The following is a 21,781-nucleotide window of genomic DNA, read 5'->3' on the forward strand; positions in this document are numbered from 1 at the left end:
CCCTGGGGGGTCCTCGGACGTTGGGGGGGGGGTCGGGGGGCAGCAAGGTAGGAGCAGAGGGCCCTCCCCTTCCTGCCGGCCGAGGGGCCACTGGGGGGGGCGAGGGTGACCACAGGCTCTTGCTGCCCAGAGACCATGAAGAAGGCGCCCGAGTATTGCCCCCCCCCCCCCTTTCGCATGCTGTTCCCAGCCCTCGAATGCCTAACTATCCCATCTCCAATCTCCCTGCGTCTGCCCTGCCCTGGGGAGACAGGGCCACCGTGTATGCCCCCCAGCACCTGCATAGCCCATCGTGCCCTCACCCCCACCGTGGGCTCATCAGGGCAGAGCAGGGCTCCAATGCTGACACCCCCAGGCACAGGGGCTCCCCACCTCCGGGGGCCCTTCCCCTGTTTGAGGTCAGAGCCCACCTCTGTGGGACCCGCAGTATTGCCTGGCCCTGCAGGCGCCAGCCCCTCCCAGGCGGCCCTCCCGCAGGGCCCTGCCCGCCGAGGCCCTGATCCCAGCCGAGGCCCTGATCCCAGCCGAGGCCCTGATCCCAGCAGAGGCCTGCCTGTGGGCACCGCCCTCCCCCCCCCCCCCCCCCCAGCCGGGGACTCACCTTGAGCCTCGTAGCCGGCCAGGTCGGGCTTCTCTGCGGCGGCCGGGCTGCTCAGCCGGCCCAGCGCCAGCTGCAGCTGCGCAACGTTCATTCGGGCCGTCAGCTCCCCATTTCGGTCCCCGATCTGTGGCCAAGCGGGGCCGGGTCAGTGGGCAGCAGGCTGGGGGGCCTCTGGGTCTCCAAGGAGACCAGGCCGCACCTGCCCCAGAGGAGGGGGTCTGTCCCTGGGTGGGGCCTCGCGCACCCAGGCCACCTCTCTCCCACTGCCGGAGGCTGGGGTCCGAGCAGCCAGGCCCTCTGCCCGTGGGACCCTCCTCCTCGGGCACCCTCCATGGGCCTCGCCTGCTCGGCCAGGCTGCACCACCCGGGTGCCTGCCAGGCTCCAGGCTCCTCCCGGCTCCTGCTCGGACAGAGGCTCCCGGGAGAACCTGGGTGCAGAGGGCATGCAGCGCCAGGAGCAAACCGGAGGGCGGCGGGCTTCTGCAGGAGCACCAGGGCCTGTGCTCGGAGGGACAGGGCGGCCCCGGTGGAGGGCTCTCCGCCCAGGCCCTCCCCAGACCCGAGCTCTCCTGCTCCCTCCATCTCCCCCCGGCACCTGTGGGCCGCACCTGCCCCCGGACACAGGGCTGTGGTGGGTCCGGGCGGGCGCTGGGGGTGTGCGGGAGGGAGGTGGCATGGCCCTGCTCTGAATGGGGCTGCTTCTTGGAGGCAGGGCGGGGGGCAAGGAGCAGGAAGGGGGAGAGGTCAGATCAGGAGAGGTCAGCCAGGGGCCAGGGAACCAGAGGTCACTGAGACACCGCGGCTCCCAGCCAGGGGCTGCCCTGACGACAGGAGGGGACCTGCCCACCCTCCCCAAGGCGGCGATGGGCTGGCCGGTTCCCGGAAGACGCTGCAGGGCAGCCTCTGGCAGGTCATTCCCACCCGGGGCCTTGGGCACAGGCGTCCCTGTGGCCTGGCCTGACCAGTTCCGCGGGGACAGAAGGGCCTGGTGTGTGCCTGCCCACAGGGCACACAAGACTGTGGGGGTGGAACCCAGGCCCCCTGCCCCCCGCCCCCCCCCTCCTGGCTGCAGCAGCCAATGGGTCGCCTGGCTTCAGGCCTCAGGAGAGGCGGGGAGGCCAGCCCCTGGGCAGCACACAGCGATGGACCGAGAGGACACGGGACAGTCCAGGAGCCGGGAGCGCACAGGGCACCTGGCCGGACAGGAGTGGGCTGGGTGCCTGGGGGCTTCCCGCGCGGCCGGGGCAGCGGCTGGGGCCGGGGCAGCGGCTGGGGCCGGGGCAGCGGCTGGGGCCGGGGCAGGGCCGGCCTGGCTCACCTCCTGCGAGATCTCCAAGTGCTTCTTGGCGAAGGTCAGGGCCTGCGCCGGGCTCCCCATGGACACGTAGGCATTCCCCAGACTCCAGCACGCCCGGCCCTCGCCCACTCTGCCAGGGAGGGAAACTGAGTCCACACCTGCACGCCCCTCCCCCAGGCCTGCCAGCCTCCCACGGCCCCGCGTCCAGGTGGTCAGGCCCAGCCGGACAGGCGGTGGGAAGGACGGGGTTGGTGTCCAGGGGTGGGCCGCCGAGTGGGGGGGCTGGACACTCAGCTACCAGGGTTCGCGGCGTGGCTTGCTCGCCCCCTAGTGGCCGGCAAGGCTCTCACTCCTAGGGCTCCCTCCACCCTGGGGACAGCGGGCCCAGCCCCTTGGGTCATTAAGCTGATTCGGTGGCAGCGGGTGCCACCCGTGACCACTGCCACCGCCTGGGGCCAAGCTCCTCCACCTCCTCTCCGCCACCCACGTGAGCCCGCGGCCTGTGGCCCTGAGCCCCCGTGCCCCGGCCACCGCCCACCCCAGACGGTTCTGCATGGCTGTGCGTTTAGGAACCTTCGTTCTGTCTGTCTCTGCACAAGACTGTTCGTGTAGATACGGGGGGGGGGGGGGGGGCGCAGCTTAAAGGATCGATGAGCGGTGACTAGGTGCTCCCCTCCGACCGGCTTGTGCCGGAGTCACTGCGAGTCACCTGCCAGGGTCCCTGGGTGGTGGTGGGGGGGCAGAGCAGGCCTGTGGGAGCCCCCGGGCGGCGTCCCCCACCCCCACCCGTGGGCACGCACCTGTCGGCCAGCTCCTGGGCGATGAGCAGGTGCCGCAGGTGGTACTCGGCCGCGCGCTCGTAGTCCTGCAGCAGCGTGTAGGTGTTGCCCAGGCTGTAGCAGGCCTGCGCCTCCACCGCCTGGTCCTTCAGCTGCCGGGACAGCTGCAGCGTCTTCCTGCGGGCGGGTCACCCAGAGGAGGCTCCAGCACCCCCTCCCCTGGGGCAGGGCCTGCTCAGCCCCCCACTCCTGCCTGAGGGTGGGCAGTGGGCAATGGGGCGAGCAGCTCACCCGCCCCGAGGCCTGGCCGGCCCCCTCTTCAGGTGGCCACCGCGCCTTCCACTGCGTCCACCACGCTGCCCCCCTCGGTCGGGACGCGGCACCCCACCAGGCTCTGCCCACACCGGCCGGTCGCCTCACAGGGGGCCCGGGGACACAGCACGTGGTCAGCGTCCCGACGTGGGGCATCAGGCTCAACACAGAACCCAGTGCATGTGGTCCGGCCTCTGCCCAGTGGCCCCGCACAGCCACTCAGACCAGGAGGCCGATGGCCCAGCGAGTGTCCTGGCCCTAATCAGGGTCCCCCAGGAGCCAACGGTCCTGACCGTCCCGAGTCCATATGGGAATGGCTGTACCGGCTCTGGGTCCCCCCAGTAACCGGCACCGGGAGGCCCTCAGCCAGGGCACAAGGCACTCACCAAGCCCCGGCAGCCCTGGCCCACGGCTGTCAGTCAGCCCTCCTGGGGTGGCCGGGGACCCCACCTGGCCCCCCTCCGGCGGCGGGGTGCCTACTTGTAGTACTCGGCCGCCACGTCGAAGCGCCCCAGGAAGACGTGGGCGTTCCCCAGGTTGCTGTAGGCCCTCCGCTCGGCGGCCTTGTCTCCGAATTCCTTCGCGATGGCCAGGCGCTGAGGACGACCGCAGCCGGGGTCACAGAGCAGCCGGGACCGAACCGACAGCACTGCCGCCTCCTGCCCGCCCCTGCCTGTGTCCAGAGGGGGCGCCCCGGGAGCCAGCACCAAGCCCGGACACAGCCTGGGGTGGGCGTCAGGCCGCCCGCCGCTGCCCACCCGCCGTCTGCCACTCACCTCCTTGTGGAAGGTCGTGGCCTCCACGAAGCTCCCCAGCAGGTAGTGGGTGTTGCCCAGGTTGCCGTAGGCCCTGCCCTGGGCCGCCCGGTCGCCCAGCTCCTTCACCAGGGACAGGTTCCTCCTGGGGGCGAGTCGGTCAGGGCCGTGTGCCTCCCGGTGGGGCAGCGGGGCCCTGGGACCGTCCCCCCCCCCCCCCCCCCCCCCCGGCACAGCGCGCCCCGCCCCGCCCCCCACTCACTCGTAGAACTCGGAGGCCCTGCGCAGCGTCTCCCGGACGTCGGGGGGCAGGTGCCCGGGGTCCTGCGTGGAGCTCCAGGACAGCTGCTTGCCCTTGGCGTGGTACACGTTCCCCATGTTGTACAGCGCCCTCGCCTCTCCGATCTGCGGACGGCACCGAGGTTGGGGTGGCCCCGAAGCCACCCCTGGGTGGAGATGTGGCCCCACGGCGCACGCAGAGCTGGGCGCCTGTCCAGGCTGTTCCCAGGGCTCCAAAAGCAAGGACTCGGGGAGGGGCATCCCCAGGCCCACATGCTGGGGGGGGGGGGCGTGGGGGGGCCGACCGCTCACCTTGTCGCCCTGCTCCTGGGCGATGTCCAGGTGCCGCTGGCAGCAGACAGCAGCCTCGTCAAAGCGGCCCAGGACCTTGAGCGTGTTGCCCAGGTTCCCGCTGGCCTTGGCCTCCCCCATGCGGTCGCCGATGGTCCTGGAGGGTGGACGAGGGCCGGCTTGGCAGGGAGTCTCGGCAAGGGTGGGGGAGGGCCGGGTGCAGCACTCAGGGTGACCCTCTGAGGGGCCAGGTCCGGGGGCGGGGGGCCCTGCATCGCCTGCAGCTGCTGGGGCTCGGGGGGGCTCAGGGAGGACCCCGGATGGAGGCAGGGAGAGTTGGGGGGCCTTGAAGTGAGAATTAACATTATGACACGCAGTGAGTCTGACGGCGCCTGCCAGCACCGCACGGGCTGGGGCTGGGGCTGGGGCTGGGGCTGGGGGTCCGGCCACTGAGGCGGCTGAGGAGTGGCCCCTGCAGCTGGAAGAAGGAGCAGGAGGGGCAGGGACACCCAGAAACACAGGGCAGGGAGGGGGCTACCCCTCTACACACAGCCCCAGAGACGGGCACAGACACACGGGCACATACGTGTGCTCATGCACATGGGACACGGGGCCTCGCCCATGCTCACACCCATGCAGACATACAGACGTGCTCACACGTGTCTCAGCTTACACACGGCCTCCTGGGGGCACTTCCTGGATCCTGGCCCCCTTCCCAGGCTCCTGTGGACCCGGGGAGCTCAGCCCCTCGGCTGGCACTGACAGCCAGGCCCCGAGGGCAGGGCGTGCAGATCCTGCCAGAGCCCCCGTGCCCACACCCCGGGCCTGCACCCTGAGGCTCCCGCTCCCCCCGTGCCCACACCCCCGGGCCTGCACCCTGAGGCTCCCGCTCCCCCCGTGCCCACACCCCCGGGCCTGCACCCTGAGGCTCCCCGCTCCCCCCGTGCCCACACCCCCGGGCCTGCACCCTGAGGCTCCCGCTCCCCCCGTGCCCACACCCCGGGCCTGCACCCTGAGGCTCCCCGCTCCCCCCGTGCCCACACCCCTGGGCCTGCACCCTGAGGCTCCCGCTCCCCCCGTGCCTGCTCCCCGCACTCACCGGGCCAGCAGCAGGTCGTGCCTGTGGTACTCCAGGGCGCGGGCATACTCCTTCAGGTAGAAGTAGGCGTTGCCCAGCTGGCTGTAGATGGCGCTAAGCGTCCTCAGGTCCTCGGTGCCCACCTGCACGGCTGCCTCGAAGAAGGCCACGCCCGCCTTGAAGTCCCCAGCCTTGCAGAGCCGCTCGCCCTCCAGGGCCAGCTCCAGGCACGAGGCCTCCATCCTGGCGGAGAGGAGGGTCACGGCTCGCTGGGGACCACGGGCCTCCGGGGCTGTGGCCGTGCCACGCCCACACACAGACCCCAACCTCTCATTGGACAAACGCCCAGCAGCCGGGGCCGGGCGGGTGGCGTGCCCATGCCCAGGCTGGCACACTGTGCGGCTCACCGCTGCCCGAGCCTCCTCACTGCCAGGGCTCAGGACCACCTGGGCCGAAGTCGTGAGTCTGAACCTCGGGCTGCGATGGCCGAGCCCCAAACCCTGCGACCCCCAAGTGTCAGCCGCCGGGGGAGGGGGGGAGGGGGGAGGGGGGGGAGGGGCCCCTGAGGCTAGGAGCCTGCACCTTCTTCCCGAGAGGCATGGCGGCCGAGGCTCAGAGAGGGCCAGCCAGCTGCCCGCGGCCACACAGGCTGGGTCTGGGCCCAGCCCCTCCCCCAGCCCGTTTCCTGGAGGGGGCTCACCCTCAGTGGCTGGAGGCTCAGCCACCGCCTGTCCTCGTGGGGGACGTGGCTGCCTCGGCCCGTCCTGCCCCCGGGCCCCGGCCCCAGGCTGAGAAGCGCTCTGCGGGCTGCTGGCCAGGACGGGCCTGAGAAATAGCGGCCGCCATGCGTCCCCACCCCAGGGTGCTGCTGGGGGAGTAAACGGACAGCACCATGTCCCAGGGTGATTCCAACCCTGGGAACCCGCCCAACCCCAAGGCCAGGGCCTGGGTGACCGCCAGCACCTCGCGGGAGGCCGTGCTGGCTCCCCGTCCCCCCCTCCTCCCCGGGTTGTGGGCAGGAGCTTCAGACGAGAGGCCTAACCCTGGGGCCCCGCTCAGCACCCCACGTGGGCCCCACCCAGCACCCCACGTGGGCCCCGCTCACTGAGCTGCCCTCAGGACTCAGGACTCGTCAGGGGAGCCGGGCGCTGGGGCAGCCCAGGCCTGGCTGTGGCCCTGCCTGCGGTGCGGCCTGGGCCGGACACTCTCCCCGGCCTCGGCTCCCCCGGCGGCTCCCATTGGTCACGTGGGTCCCAGGCTCAAGGCCTGACCCGGCCCCGGGCCCCGGGACACTGCCGCCCCAGCCGGAGAAGGCCCGAGGGCGGAGGGAAGGGGGGCTCAGTGCCGGGCAGCAGGGGGAGCCCAGAGGTCCTGTCCCCACGTCCCACGCGGTCAGGCAGCCCCACGGGCCTGTCTCGTTCCGTTGCGTGTGGAGCTTTCGGAGCCCATGGATCCAGACATGCGCACACACGACCCGTGCGCCCAAGGCCCTCGGCCCCCCGTGTCGCGGGAAACGTGCGATGAGCAGCTTTTGGGAACCAACACATCTCCTTAGAGATAAACAGCTGCTGGGCCGGCGCCTCTGAAACGCTGACCAGCGCCCCTCATGCAGCCCGCTGCTCTGCTGCACGCGCCCACGCGCCCCAACATTCCCGGCGGCCGCAACCCCACGGCAGGCCGGGGCCTGGGGACCCTCGGAAGCTGTGTCCACGGCCCCCAGCTCTCTGCCGGGGAAGCCCCCACCCCTTGTCCAGCCGACTCCCGACACCGGGGGCAGAGCAGGCTCCTCCCCTCCGTGAACACAGGGCCTGGACTCTGAGACCCCCCCACTCCATCCCCCGAGATTCAAGCAGAGCCTGTGTGACCTCGGCAAGAGCCAGCAGTCAGGGACACGGCCTTGAGACCTCGGTCTCCGTCAGGACCCCCCGCCCCCCGTATGCCGGACAGCCACCGGAGGTGCTCCAGGGAGAGCCAGCCAGATGCCCCGTCCCAGGCGCCCACGGGCAGCCCTGAGGCGCCACGCCGGGGGCCTCTCCGTGAGGGCCGGCTTGTCCCTGCCCCGCTGCCTGGCCAGCCATCTGATGGGCGACCTGCCCTCTCCTCCGGGGACGGTGGAGGGACGTGGGCTCTGAACTGTGGGCCCTTCGGGCAGGAACAGGCCCTGCTGGCTCCGGCAGGCCTGGCCGCCCCCACCTGTCCCAGAGCCAAGGTTTCTGGCTTGGGAACCAGGGCCCCAAACTCAAGGGGGGGTCACCCTGATGGGGCGTCATCGCAAAGGCAGACAGGGGCGTCTAACATGAGCCCCAGCAATGTAGGGAGGTCACTTGGAGAAGGTCAGGCAGGTGTACAGGGCTCCTCTCCACGCACCCCCAAACCTCCGATGGCACCTGACCTCCCCGCCGACACCCATCGCCCGCCCCTGCCCAGGTGCCCTCCCGGTGCCCCCGGGCGCGCGCCGCACCTGGGCCTCTGCACGTTGCGCAGCCGCAGCGCCAGGCCCACGGGTGGCAGGGGTGGGGGCGGGGGCGGGGCACGCCGCCTTGCCGGCCAGGCTCAGGGCCACAGGCTGGCCCTCCACGGCCACGGCCAGCATCACGGGCTCCCGGCCTCCCTCTCGGCCAGTCAGCCCTCCCCCGCCCTGGCTGTTGGTCCTGGGGTTGCACTGAAGTCAGGGTTCCCCTGACACTCCCCGCCCCAGGGTGGTGGGCTGAAGGCTCTGGCGGCAGGAGACCCCAGGTCCTCGAGTGGATCATCCGGGGCTCCCAGGGCCCGAGGTGGACAGGATCAAGGGCAGCTCAGAGCCGGGATCAGCGCAGTCAGCAGGGCGGGCCAGTGGGCAGGCGGGCGGGGGGGGGGGGGGGTGCGCAGAGCCCAGAGGAATGGAGGAAGGAAGGAGATGGGGCAGTGGGTGTGTCCGCCGCCAGCCCCAGCCCCTGCTCTCACACACCGCCCTCCACGTGAAGACCGGGTAGGGGCAAGCCCAGGGCCCACCTGGAGGGCAGCTTGGATTCCTTCTGGGCAGTGGATGCCAAGGGGGGACCAGGCCCCAGGCACCCGCCCACACCAGACCCTGCTCCCAAGGGTGTCTAGCCGGGCACTCCCCTCCCTGCCCTGAGGTCTCTGTCCGATGCCACCATCGCCCCGAGAACAGCTCAGCCGAGGGGACGGGGCCTAGACCACCTCCTCCGTGCCCAGCCCCTGCTGATGAGCTGAAGCCCCAAACTCTGCAGGCTCACAGCACCCCCGGGCCCTGATTCCGCCCCCCAAGGCTGCTGCCCGGCACATGCACTGCAGGCCACCCTCCCGGGTCCCCTGGGAGGCTGCCCCGAACGGCCAGGCCCCTCCCTGCGCCTCTGCCCCAACACCCCCTCTGCAGGCCTGTGGGTGTTTGCCCCGCACCTGGCGAGGTGCCCGTGTGCACTGGGCCAAGTGGTCTGCTGGGCCAGCCCTCCTGCCTGCGGCCGGCTCCCCACCCCACCGGCTGCCCGGGCCTCCCAGAGGCCTGTGCACCCAAGGGCTGCCATGGCGCCCACTCTCGGGTTAGGAGACTGGGGCCCGCTGGCCGCCAGGGCGCTCTGGTCCCCGGGGCTGTGGTCTTTAGCTCCCCCGCCAGACTCACCGCCCAAAGCCCAGCGGGTCTACTCTCTCATGCCATCCTGTGGGCGCACGCACCCCTCCTTGCAAGGGGCTGACCAGGTGCTTTCCCAGCAGCCAGACCGCAGTGGCCGGGAGGCCGGCGCTGTCTGCCACGCTCCCGCAGCTGCCTGCTGGCTCCCGGGTGGTGAAGTGGTTGTGGCTCCCTGGTGGCCAGCCTTCCCGCTCTGACACCGCACCACGGTGGGCTTCCCCTCCCCCGACACGCAGGCGTCAGGGGGGCACACGACCCTGCCTGAGGCTGCCCGCTCTGCCCGGGAGCTGCTGCGCACACCTGGGCCTGGCTCCCCGGCTCTCAGCCCAGGGCGCCTGCTCGCCGGCCCTGCAGGCAGCTCAGCGGGGCCCCGGTTCGCACGGACGCAGGCTGGGCCCCAGGCCTCTCCCGGCGTCCCCTCCCGGCTGTCTCCCGGGCCAGGGCCCTGTCTGTGTCCCCACTGGGCTCTGGCACCAGCCCACACCCCGGCTCCCATGTCAAGCCGTGGGGTGACCAGGATGCTGTTCACGGTCTCCCAGCCTCTGTCTGTCAATGTATCTCGCGCACACACACACACACACACATATATGTGCACACGTGCGCGCACACACACGCACAAACTCACACACACTTACACACACTCACACTTGCGCGCACACACACTAACAGCCGGTGCAGCCAGATGAACTGCTGCTCTTTGGGACCAACACCCCCTCCATCAAGCACGGCCCTGGGGCTAATGCTGCCTGCACAGCCCTCCATCCCCTGGGGGCCCTGGAGGGGGTCCTTCAGGGAGGCCTCCCGCATCAGCTGCCAGCAAACCCACCCACACGCACACACCCCCCCATGGGGGGCCCAGGAGCCAGGCCGGGGCCAGCACTCGGTACGGAGCCCACACAATGGGGCTGTGTCTGGCCAGCAGCACGGAGCAGACCAGCGGGAGGGGCAGCAGGGCCTTTCCCGCCACGACGCCCCCACTCCGCACTCGGGCGCGGGCAGAGGTTCCCTGCGGCTGGGCTGCCCGGCGCGGCCCCCTGAGGGCCCCACAGCGAGGACCGGGGTGTGAGGGGCGGCCGGGGGAGCTGGGGTGACAATGTCCTTCAGGTCGGGGGTGGGGGGGTGCCGTCAGGCTCACGCAGGGCGCCAGGCCTGCCCCTGGGAGCTGCCACCAAGAATCGCCCCTGCCCAGCACGCGTGCCTGCCCCACTCGTCTGGACCACGCACAGGTTGGCAGAGCCCAGCCCCTCGGAGGGTCTTGTACCCGCCAGGGCCCGGCCCAGGGCATCACCCTGCGGAACACCCCGGAAAGGCCTGGAGTCACCAAGCAGGCACGCACGCTGGGCAGGGCCACCCTGCCATCCCTGCGGGCACAGGGCACAGGCCCAGGCCGTGCATCGCCCAGGCATCTGCCTGGAGGCAGGTGTCTTTCCAGGCGGCACACACCCACCTGGTGGCGGGCTCTGCAGCCTCAACCCAGTGCCACCCGCTAGACCCGGGCTGGGGGCACGGCCGGGCCTCTGAGCGCGCAGGCCGGCGGTGCAGGGGGGGTGCCCGGCTGGGCGGGAAGCTCCTGGCAGCCCCCGCCCCACCCGGGTGGCCCCACCGCGGGGAGAAGCTACCAGCTCCCATGTCCGGGGTGGGGGTCCGGCGGCAGCAGCCCAGCCCAGCCCCCGCCCTGCCCACCCGTCTGCGGGCCTTCGCTGGTCCCCCGCGGAGGGAGGCCAGCAGCCCCCACACCCCCTACATCCTCGCTACCCGCCCCCGGCGCCCCCTCCCCGCCGGCCGGAGGGAGGGCGCGTCCCCGCCACGTTGCGCGCCCGCCGCCGCCTTTGTTCGGGTCGCCAGAGCCCCGCGCCGGTCCCGCGCCCGCCGCCCGCGGGGCGCCCAGCCCACCTGGAGTAGAGGCGCCGCGCCGCGTCGGGCAGCTCGTCCACGGCGGGCGGGGCCGGGCTGGCCATGGGCCGGGGTCGCCGAAGGCCAGGGCCCCGCACCCCTCCCCGCGCTGCCCAGCGTCGGCGCCCCGTGCGCTGCCCGCTGCCCGCTGTCCACCGTCTGTCCGCCTGCCCCGCCGGCGGAGGCGCCGAGGAAGTGATGTGCGCGGGCGCCGCCCCTCCCGCCGTGGCCGTGATGTCACGGTCCCTCCTCCCGCCGCCGGTGGAGGAGGGGCGGCTGCGGCTGCGGGCCGCGCGCGGCGGGGGCGGGCGGGACCTCCTGCGCCTGGCACGGGGCGGGCGGTGCTGCGCCCCGACCCCAGGATCCAGGGCTGGGCCCGGCGTTGGCCCGGCTGCTGAGCCGCGCTGGCCTCCCCGCCCCCTTCCCGCCACCCCCACGGGGGGATGTTGAGGACCCGCTGCCTTTGTTTGGCATCCTCCCCCCTCTGGTCACGCCCCCGCGTGTCACCCCTTGGAACGGGCAGGGGGGTGGGCATTGGGGAGCTCCTCGGCCTCGGGTAGAGACCTGGGGGTGCTGATCACAACAGCCCCTGCCCCTGTGACCTGGGGTCTGGGAGGAGGGGTGGAGGGGGAGGGGCGTGGGGGCAGTGTGGCCCGGCCAGGGCGCTGTGGACAGTGGCAGCCCCGTCCCTGCTGCCCCTCACCACCGAGACCCTGAGACCCGCAGTGGCCTCGTCCCCCTCCGACCCTTGGCCTTACCTGCGAGCCGGGGACGGGGGAGACTTGACGGGTGCAGGGAGGCCGCTGGCTGAGCGGCCTCCAGCTCTGAATTCCCGGGGCCTGAAGGCCCGACTGTGAGATTCGGCCTGAGATTCGGCCTCGTATCCACCCGCCCTCGCCCTGGCTCTGCCCTCCCCCCTCAGGGTGTTCTCTCCAGTGGGGGGCAGGGCCAGCTCCTGGGCACCGCGGGCACATGTGGGTCTCACCTTCTGGTTCTGTCCTGCTCCCTCCTCGTTCCCAACCTTCCTGGTGCAGCCGGGAGACCCCAAACCCTGGAGAGTCGCTGTGACCAAGCAGGATGGAGACAAGTCCAGCAGCGGGAAATGGGCTACTCCCCGCTCATCCCCCCCCTCCGCCCAGCGTCCAGCCCCTCCCCGGAGAGCGGCCCCAGGTCAGAAAAAATGCCACAGCCTCCCAGCCAGACCCTGGCAGGACGCAGCCCACAGGCGGCTGGCTCCGGCCAAGGAAGAGGCAGAGGGGCCGAAACCAACCCAAGATAAAGTGCGGCCTGGCCGGCTGCTTTGTTTTTCCGAGGAAGAGGCGGCAGCAATGAGAACCATCTGTGCCCGGAGCCGGCGCCCCAGGCTGGTCCCACGCGCCCTCCCCGATAACCACAGGAGCTGGGCACGGCCCTGCGCCTGGCCTTGGCCTTGGCCGCCGCTGCGGGTGGGGGGTACAGCGGAGGGGGCTCCCCTGGTCTGTGACAGCCCCAGGCCTGCCTCTCTGCAAGGGCAGGGGCTGCCCCGGGCCCACCTGGGCCAGGCCCCGGCTGCGGCCTCTACGTGGACCACGTGTGTGCCAGGGGCCTGGGCCAAGGAGGCCCCCACAGTGATGAACCGTGGATGGCGGGTTGAGGGGCGCTCGGTGGCCCTGTAGCTGTCACTGCAGGGGCGAGGGTATTTCTTCTTCCTTCCTTGACGCAGGGAGACCAGGGCGCTGGGGTCCCTGGGCTAGGAGAGCCGGACTCTCGGCGGGAGGGGGGCCGTGCGCGAGCCGGCCGAGGCTCAGACTTGGAGGTAGGCCTGTGTGACCAGCACACGTTGCCTTCCCCCTCTGAGCCTCGCTCCTGCCGCCTGTACCGAGGGCTCCACAGCCCGTCCCACAAGGGCTGCGAGGGGTCAGGGGTCTGGGCGCGCTGAGCCCGGCGCACAGTAGGAGCTCTGGTTCCAGCTGCTGGCCCATGCTGCCCCACAATGGCCCCGGCCCCTGGGCCCCTGCTGGCCGCTCCAGCTGGGCCGGGGACACCCCGCCCATGGCACCCGGATGTGTCTTCTCGCATCTGGAGATCTGACTCTCAGCACAACCCCCAAAGGAAGGTGGGTCGGGGCAGGCCCCAGGGACACGGCGCTGCCCCATGGCCGCCCGGGAAGGACGTGCTCTGTCCACGGAGGAGGGACTCCTGGGTGACATCTGGGAGAGGGGGCGCTCCTGGGCACTCAGCCTCCATCACAGTGCCTCCCCCTGGTGCCGACCCCTCTGCACCTCCCTTTACTCTGCTCCCCTCCCTCCCCGGCTGCTCTTCCCCCGCCTGGGGGCACACACCGCCTGGACACACCTGGACCCTCGCCTGCTCCCTGTAAACCGCCCCGAGCTTCACGCACCAGCCAGGCAGAGTGCCCCCTGGGAGGGGGGTCCAGGGAGGCCGTCAGGTCCTCCGTGGGCCTTATCCCAAAGGAGCCTTAGAGAGGAGAACACTGTCCCATCCGCCAGCCCCTGGCCCGGCCCAGGCTCGGGGAGCAGGAAGGAGGGGGTGCAGATGGTGACGCCGGACCTGCCTGGAGTGCCAAGGGGCGATGTCAGCACCAGGACCTGCTCCGGGGACTCGTCAGCCGCCACCACCCGAGGGCACCGTGTGCCTGCGCCTCGCCCAGCGTGCCCGGCTTCCCGCCTCCGGTGCCCGGGTGCCAGGCTTCGCCCAGCGTGCCCGGCTTCCCGCCTCCAGTGCCCGGGTGCCTGGCTTCGCCCAGCGTGCCCGGCTTCCCGCCTCTGGTGCCCGGGTGCCTGGCTTCGCCCAGCGTGCCCGGCTTCCCGCCTCTGGTGCCCGGGTGCCAGGCTTCGCCCTGGTTCCCTGACTCGCCTCTCCCTGGGCCTGACCCGGGAGGCCTGGCAGGAGGCGGCAGTGGCCAGTTGCAGGGCTCTTGCTGTGCCCCTGGGAAGGGGGGCCTGGGCACCTAGAGAGAGGTGGACACTCCAGGCCGGTGTGGGCCTCGGACAAGGACCAGGCCAGGGCAAGGTGACCAGCCTACCTGAGGTCACCGCAGGGCAGAGAACCGGCCTGCGGGCTGCAGCCAGGGCTGGGGTGGCAGCTCCGAGCCCACTCCTCCCAGACCGCCTTCCTCCTGCGCCCACCTCCCTGGAGCCCCGCCCCCAAGGCCCAGGGGCAGCTAGGAGCCCCGCCCACCACCGGGTGCCAGGACCTGAGGGGCTTGGCCAAGCTCTGCGTGGATCCCAAACAGGGGAGGAAAGAGGTGGACAGGGAGGAGAGGGGAGGGGGGAGGAGGGGGAGGGGGAGGAGAGGGAGGGGAGGAGGAGGGGAAGGGGAGTAGGAGGAGGGGGGGAGGAGGAAGAGACACACACAAACGCACTGGCTTAAGGAAAAGGAGCTCTCAGGTTTAGCACTGTTTCCAATAAGCTCGTTACCCTGAGAAAAACTTCTGCACAGTTTGGGGAGCATGTGCCCCCCATTGCCCCGAGGCCCCCTTGGGTCACCCACGGACATTTCCTCTCCTTGGGGGCCTCCAAATCCCTGGAAGGTGGGGGTTGCCAGGGACCAGCAGGGCCCACAGGCATGGGCTGCGGGAGCCCAAGGAAAGGGCCTAGCGCCTTCCTGGGAGGTGACTCGCCCAGGAAATAGCTGGAGGCTGCAGAGGCCTCGTTCCGCCCCTGCCACCCAGTGCCATCCGGCCCCGCAGCATTCCTGGGCGCTGGCTGGCAGCGGCCACCTGTCACCCAATGGCTGTCCCTGGGGCCCGAGGGACAGGCAGGGCACAGGCGAAACCGTCACCCGCTGCTCCGTCCCTGGCAGGGGGTCTGTGGGGGCTGGTCCTGCCTGTGTGACCAAGGTCCCCGCCTCAGCCCTATGAGGCCTGTGGGGTGAGGCCCTGTGAGGCCCCAGTCTGGGCTCCGTGAGGGAGCGCCGTGGCTGAGACACCCACACCTGCACCGACCCGCCGGCGCCTGGGGCTGACCCCTGCCTGGCCCAGCTCGGGGCAGGTGCAGGGCTAAGTACAGTTTCTAAGTCTAAGCCTTCAGTAGTCAGCGAGTCCAAGAAGGGCTTTCCGACCTCTGCCGTGGCTCAAAGAGCAAAGGAGAGAGTGCTCTGGGCCAGGCCCCAGGACCTGTTGGGCCAAGAAATATTAAAAATTACATTTTGTCACCAATAGTGGCCCTGACATCTCACAAAAACTGCCAAGTTAGAGAACTGGAAGGAGAGAGTGCGGAAGAGCTGAGAACAGAGGCTCAGAAGGTCTAGACGTAAAGATAAAAAAGGCAGACACAGAAGGCTGACGTAACGCTCACAACGGCCGGACAAGTGGCTGGCGGGCTCGGAACAGGAGCCACAGAGCATCGCCCACCCCTGAGCAGGTCATCTCCAGGGAACACGGGGCAGTTTTGAACCCAAGGCCTGGGAACGGGCTGCGGGGCTGCTCCCTCCCCCTGCCCTTTCCTCCAGCCTCCTGGGCCGGCACATCATTTCCCAAAGTCTTTGATAACTTACAGGCCTTGGAGCCTTGCTGGGTTAAATAATAAACATCTAAATATTTCGAAGTAACAGGATTCTGCAACATTAATTAATTTGAGTTTGCCTCTTAGGGAAAATATAGAGGATGGATTTGAATCTATTAATGAATAAGTCTTGTATTTTACTTGAAATATCTCTTAAAATGTGAATGTATTGCTAATCTGAGGAATGTTAATTACATGCCACCTAAACATCAAGGCTTCTAAGGTTAAAAAATTCAAAAATTATGAGAAGGAATTATGGTTTCGGTATAACAGAGAAAGCATGAGCCGTGAAAATGCATTTTGAAGAAGAAAGAATGTGGTTGCTAAAGCTGGTTATTTCTGAAAGTTATAAGGTTTCTAAAGAAAAATTTGTAAAAGATACAGAATGTTTGTAAAGAAAAATGTTGAGAAGAAAATTGAATAAATGACACAGGCCAGTAAGCCAGGATGAGTAGGATAGGGAAATTGAAATAGTTAAACAGCAATTTGGGGCCAGCTGGTAAACCGTCTTCCCTAAGCCAAGGGCACCTAGAGCGAATGATTTGCATGTTGCCTCCCTAACCAGAGGGAAATGGCTTATGTCAACGTACTCAGGGAGACTGAAGAGAAAGCCAGTGAGTGAGGTTGCTGACCGCACCCAAGAACAAATGAAATTAGAAAATAAACCTTACTTTGGTTAGTCTTTTCCTAAAGCAAAAGTCCTACAAACTATTATGTGTTATATTAACCAGGTACTAAAAAGAAACTTAGTTACAGGAGCTGAAGCTTTAGTAGCATATGTTTGTGTTTTATACCCTCTTGTCACTTTGCTACATAATCTTTTGGTAGAATGGGTTTGACAACCTTCCTAGGGTTTACGTTTTAAGAAAAGTTTTCTGTTTGTGGTGTGGTGTTTTTTTTTTCTTCATTTTAAACAAGAAGTTTATTTAAACAACAAGACACTTGACTTGAAGGGAAAACTATCTAGGATTCATTTTTTTAGAGTACTTTAATCCCTACTTAAAGACAGACTGCCCTCCCTGTAACAGCTGCGTACAACAGAGTTATAAAATTGTCCTTGGTTTTACAATGGTAAAAAATGAAAAACATTAAAATTCTCCAATCAAACAAGGTATGCAAGAATTTTTATGTTGTTCTTTTTTTTGTTAAACAGTGAGAGCAAAATAACTGCCCTGGCCGGTCTGGCTCAGTGGATAGAGCATTGGCCTGTGGACTGAAGGGTCTTGGGTTCGATTCTGGTCAAGGGCACGTGCCCAGGTTGCTGGCTTGATTCTCAGTTGTTGGGGGGGGGGGGGGGCGTGCAGGAGGCGGCTGATCCATGATATTCTCTCTGTTTCTCTCTCTTCCTCTCTAAAATCAATAAAAATATATTTTAAAAAAACCAAACGTCCTGGACCCTAAGGCCCAGAGCTGCATGAGCACGCCGCTAATGGAGGGAGGGGGTGTTCCCAGAACCAGTATTCCCCGTCCCATCTCCATGTGATGCGATCAGAACATACCACTGGCCATTTAGTTAAAAAAACCCAAAACAATGCAGATGCCAGTGCACTGGTGCACGGGCCTTGGCTGCTGGGTGTGCAGTGCAGGGCCCGCTGGTCCGTGTGCAGTGCAGGGCCGGCTGCTGGGTGTGCAGTGCAGGGCCGGCTGCTGGGTGTGCAGTGCAGGGCCGGCTGCTGGGTGTGCAGTGCAGCGCCGGCTGCTGGGTGTGCAGTGCAGCGCCGGCTGCGGGTCGGCTGCTGGTGTGCAGTGCAGGGCCGGCTGCTGGGTGTGCAGTGCAGGGCCGGCTGCTGGGTGTGCAGTGCAGCGCCGGGCGGGGTGAGCGCAGGGAGGACCATGCTGCACCGGCAGGTGAGCGGAGGCCCAACTGCAGCTCCTCACGGGGATGCTTCCTGGCCGGGGGCCCATCACTGCGCCCCCGTCCTCCACGGCCAGCGGGCGGGCGTCCGCCCTGCCCCCCACAAGCCCCTCGGTGCTTCCCTTCGTCCCTAAGGGGGCGCCTCCGAGGCTGAAGCTGCGCCCCGGAACCGCCCCGCCCGCCTCCGCGGTAACGCGGTCGCCGCTCTCAGGCTGACTCCTTCCGGGGCTTTTCCTCGCGTCTCCGCCGCCGCCGCCTCGCAGGAGGGGCGCCAGGTCGGCACGGCGAGCCCCAGCCCCGGCGCAGGAGGCGGAGCGGAGGGGGAGGGGGAGGAGGCGGCGCCGCCGAGGAAAGTCTTTTTTTTGGTGTTTTTTTTATGTGGAATTGGCGGTGGGAGAGCCGTGGCCGTCAGCCGAGTCTGAAGAAAAGAGTTTAATCAAGAAAAGGGGAACAGAGAATGGACAGGGCGCCTTCTCCGTCCAAGAACCGTAGGCAGCGCCATGTCGGCGGCACGACTCGCAGCTCCCCTGGCGGCCGCCATCTTGGACCGGCAAAGGCCCGCCCCGCCCCTTGAATCAGCCAATCAGGAAAGACGGTGCGCCTGCGCTCCAATCAGGAGGGACAGGGAAGGGGGCGGGGTTACAAAGCCAGCGGACCGCGGCTCCGAGTGCGCCTGCGCCCAGACCACTGCCGGCGCGCGCCCCTCTGCACAGAAGCGCAGGTACCGCCTGCTGCCCGGCTCCCAGGTGTGTTTTATGTTCCAGGGGGGCCCGGGTTTGGGGGTTCGCCTCCCTTCTCACGTGCAGGGCGGCTCCCGGTCCTGCAGCCCCGGCGAGCGGCGGGGGGAGCACGGGACGCCTGCGCGCGCTCCAGGCTTTTCCTGCAAAATTCCAGCCGTGCCGCCTCTTACCCCACCGCCCCCCTCCCCGCCCCGGGGTCCAGGCGTTGCCGCAGCCCTGACCCCGCCGTACTCCCTGGTGGAAGCCGGACCTTGTCCCTGCGGAGTCTCCCGAGGGGGTGGCGCCCCGTGCGGTGTCCCGGGCCCTTTGAAATGACTTTTGCGCCGTCCCGATCCCTAGGGTCCGGGGACATGAACCCCGTGGTCGTGGTCCACGGGGGCGCGGGCAGCCGGGTCTCCCAGGACCGCGAGGAGCGGGTGCGCCAGGGCGTGGCCCGAGCTGCCGCCGCGGGGTACCGCGTCCTGACGGAGGGGGGCAGCGCGCTGGACGCCGTGGAGAGCGCGGTGGCCGCCCTGGAGGACGATCCCGAGTTCAACGCCGGTGAGTGTGCCCCGCGCGGGTCAGGCTAAGCCCCTCCCGGGGGCACCGGGCCTCCCTGGGGTGCGGGTGACCCCGTCCGCCCGGGGGTAGAGCTGCGTGTGTCTTACTACCTGGTGACCAAGTTGCTTTAAGGATTTTTAAATCTTTCCCCGCTTTGTCCCCTTGAACCCGTTTCCTAGAATTCACATCCCCAGAGGCTTTTAAATATATGAATAAGTAGCACTTTAAAAATACCTTTATTGCCTAGACCGGTTTGGCTCAGTGGGTAGAGCGTCGGCCTGTGGACTGAAGGGTCCCGGGTTCGATTCAGGTCAAGGGCATGTACCTTGGTTGTGGGCACATCCCCGGTAGAGGGTGTGCAGGAGGCAGCTGATCGATGTTTCTAACTCTCTGTCCCTCTCCCTTCCTCTCTGTAAAAAATCAATAAAATATATTTTAAAAAAACACCTTTATGGATCTCAGAGAGGAAGGGAGGGAGAGAGAGAGAAACACCAGTGATGAGAGAGAACCATTGATTGGCTGCCTCCTGCAGGCCCCCACTGGGGATGGAGCCTGCAACCTGGGCCTGTGCCCTTGGCCGGAATCGAACCCAGGACCCTTCGGTCCCCAGGTGGATGCTCTATCCACTGAGCCAAACCGGCTGGGGCCCAAGAGGCTTTTTATGACACCTTTTTGTGAGGGCTGGGGTAGACTACACACCACAAACTGTCCATTTTACGTTTTGACAGATGTGTAACACACCTGTGTGACCACACCACCATCAGGTTAAGACATTCCCATCACCCCCGAGGGGTTCATGTCCCCCTTTAGTCCCCAGCTCCGGGCACCTGCTGGCCTGCTGTCAGGAGAGTAAGCTGCGTTCCCTAGGATCTCGTGCAGAACGGGTTTTTCTGAGTTTGCCTTCTTTCACTGAGCCGATTAGAGTGACAATAAGCCCAACTACGGTGAGAGCCAGGCACGGCCACTGCCGCCTGGGACATCTGCATGAACTCAGTCTGCACTGTGGTCTTCTGACTTATTTATCTTAAATACGTGTATTGATTTTTTAGAGAGAAAGTAAGTAGGAAGAGAGAGAGAGAAGCATTGATGAGAGAGAAACATGGGTTGGTTGACTTCTGCACGCCCCATACTGGGGATTTAGCCGCACAGGCCTGGGTTGTGGGCTCGATCCCCAGCCGGGGACGTGCAGGCGGCAGCTGATCCATGATTCTCTCATCATTGATGTCCCTCTCCCTCCCTCCCTCTGAAATCAATGAAAATGAACGTTCCCCTGGCTCAGGAGCGAAGGTGAAGTGCTCTCCCCTCCCTTTCGGGCCTAGGTTGTGGGTCCGTCTTGAACGTAAATGGGGAGGTGGAGATGGACGCCAGCATCATGAGTGGGAAAGACCTGTCCTCGGGCGCCGTGTCCGCCGTCCGCCACATCGCCAACCCCATTCGGCTCGCGCGGCTCGTCATGGAGAAGGTGGGTGTGCCAGCCCTTCCCCACGGCTCCGGCGCCGCTGCCCTGTGGTGGCCGCCGGGGTCTGACCGCAGGGACACCGGAGGCCACTCCCCAATCGTGAGAGCGGGAGGGCGGTTACGCCGCTCTGGTGAGCCAGGGTTCTGACTGGACGGTGCGATTGGGCAAGAACACAGCGATGACTTTGTTCTCATGTTCCCGTCCTGCCCGGCGTTCTCTCAACACCACACACCGAGCAGACCAGCTGCTGAGCAGCGTGTGCGAAATAAACACGGACTGTGCTCTCTACGTTTAAAACATCTTCCATTTTCCTTCCTCACTTTTTTTTTTTAAATTTTAATTTTTTGGTTAATCTTCACAAAGGATATTTTTCCCATTGATTTTTAGAAAGAATGGGGGGGCGGGGTGGGAGAGAGAGACATGGATGTGGGAGACAAATCGATTGGTTGCCTTCCGCATGTGCCCCGACCAGGGCCGGGGATCGAGCCGGAAACCGAGGTAGGTGTCCTTGAGCGGGATCGGACCCTGGACTCTTCAGTCCACGGACCAGCACTCTATCCACTGAGCCAGACTGGCCAGGGCACATTCTCTAAGATCACGTGTAGCCCTGGCTGGTGGCTCAGCTGGTCAGGGCATGTGCTGGGGGGGGAGGGCGGGGGGCAACTGATCGCTGTTTCTCACGTCAGTGTCTCTCAAATCAGTAAACAAATCCTGGGGTGAGGATGAGGAAAAAGTCACATTGAGTCACATTCCCACCCACGCGCCACCATTTTGGTTTGTGTGTTTTTAACGCAAAGCTGGGCGCCAAGCTCTCTTCATACAGAAGGGTGAGCCCCTGACGTTGCATTTCTGAGGCTTGGTACCCAGAGGCGGGAGGAGTGTCACCTGCTCACATAGGGACGGTTAACAAGATTTCAACGTTTTAAAAAACCAACCCCGTGTCTACCTCTCCCTGGTCAGACGCCTCACTGCCTCCTGACCGGCCAGGGTGCTGCAGAATTTGCCGCCGCCATGGGGGTCCCGGCGGTTCCTGAGGAGCAGCTGGTAACGGAGAGAAGAAGGAAACACCTTGAGAGAGAGAAGCAGAAGGAGGCTCAGAATCCAGACCAACAGAAGTAAGTGCCACTTGGCCCGGCCAGCATGGCTCAGTGGTTGAGCATTGACCTCGGAACCAGGAGGTCAGGGTTCAGTTCCCGGTCAGGGCACAGGCCCGGGTTGTGGGCTCGATCCCCAGTGTGGGGCGTGCAGGAGGCAGCCGATCCAAGATTCTCTCATCATTGATGTTTCTCTCCCTCTTCCTTTTTCTTTCTGAAATCAATAAAAATCTATTAAAAAATAAAAAAGTAAGTGCCACTGAGGCTCATGTCTGGGGAGTCTGTTAAGCGTGAATGTTTGGCAAATGTTTGATAACTTGCAGTCTTTTTAAAAAAATATATTTTTATTGATTTTAGACAGGAAGGGAGAGGGAGAGAGAGAGAAGCATCAATAATGAGAGAGAATCATTGATTGGCTGCCTCCTGCATGCCCTCCACTGGGGATCAAGCCCACAACCCTGGCACATGCCCTTGACCGGAATCGAACCCGGGACCCTTCAGTCTGCAGGCCGACGCTCTATCCACTGAGCAACCCAGCCAGGGCCCTGCAGTTCTTACATAAGTCGGATGCCACTCGGTAGTTCCCGGCTTTGAACAGAACGATGCTGAGTCATGGGCACCTGCTTGTCTGAGTGTTATGTGTGGCCTCATTGGTTGCCGCTGGCTCCTCACTCA

At 66.3% G+C, this 21,781-nt stretch overlaps 2 protein-coding genes across 2 annotated transcripts in view; both read left to right on the forward strand.

Annotated features, from left to right (window-relative positions):
* DNLZ (DNL-type zinc finger) overlaps positions 1-16,652 on the forward strand; it is a 33,368-nt gene extending 16,716 nt beyond the window's left edge. Inside the window, exon 3 of the mRNA XM_036306871.1 lies at positions 15,076-16,652. Coding sequence (XP_036162764.1) covers positions 15,076-15,109 — 34 coding nt within the window. The 3' untranslated portion in view covers positions 15,110-16,652. The remainder of the gene's footprint in view (positions 1-15,075) is intronic.
* Positions 16,653-17,222: 570 nt separating this feature from the next.
* LOC118655313 (isoaspartyl peptidase/L-asparaginase-like) overlaps positions 17,223-21,781 on the forward strand; it is an 8,357-nt gene continuing 3,798 nt past the window's right edge. Inside the window, exons 1-4 of the mRNA XM_036306980.1 lie at positions 17,223-18,019; positions 18,353-18,553; positions 19,873-20,015; positions 20,973-21,127. Coding sequence (XP_036162873.1) covers positions 18,364-18,553; positions 19,873-20,015; positions 20,973-21,127 — 488 coding nt within the window. The 5' untranslated portion in view covers positions 17,223-18,019; positions 18,353-18,363. The remainder of the gene's footprint in view (positions 18,020-18,352; positions 18,554-19,872; positions 20,016-20,972; positions 21,128-21,781) is intronic.

This window comes from Myotis myotis, unplaced genomic scaffold (assembly GCF_014108235.1).
Source record: "Myotis myotis isolate mMyoMyo1 unplaced genomic scaffold, mMyoMyo1.p scaffold_m19_p_44, whole genome shotgun sequence".
Lineage (NCBI taxonomy): Eukaryota > Metazoa > Chordata > Mammalia > Chiroptera > Vespertilionidae > Myotis > Myotis myotis.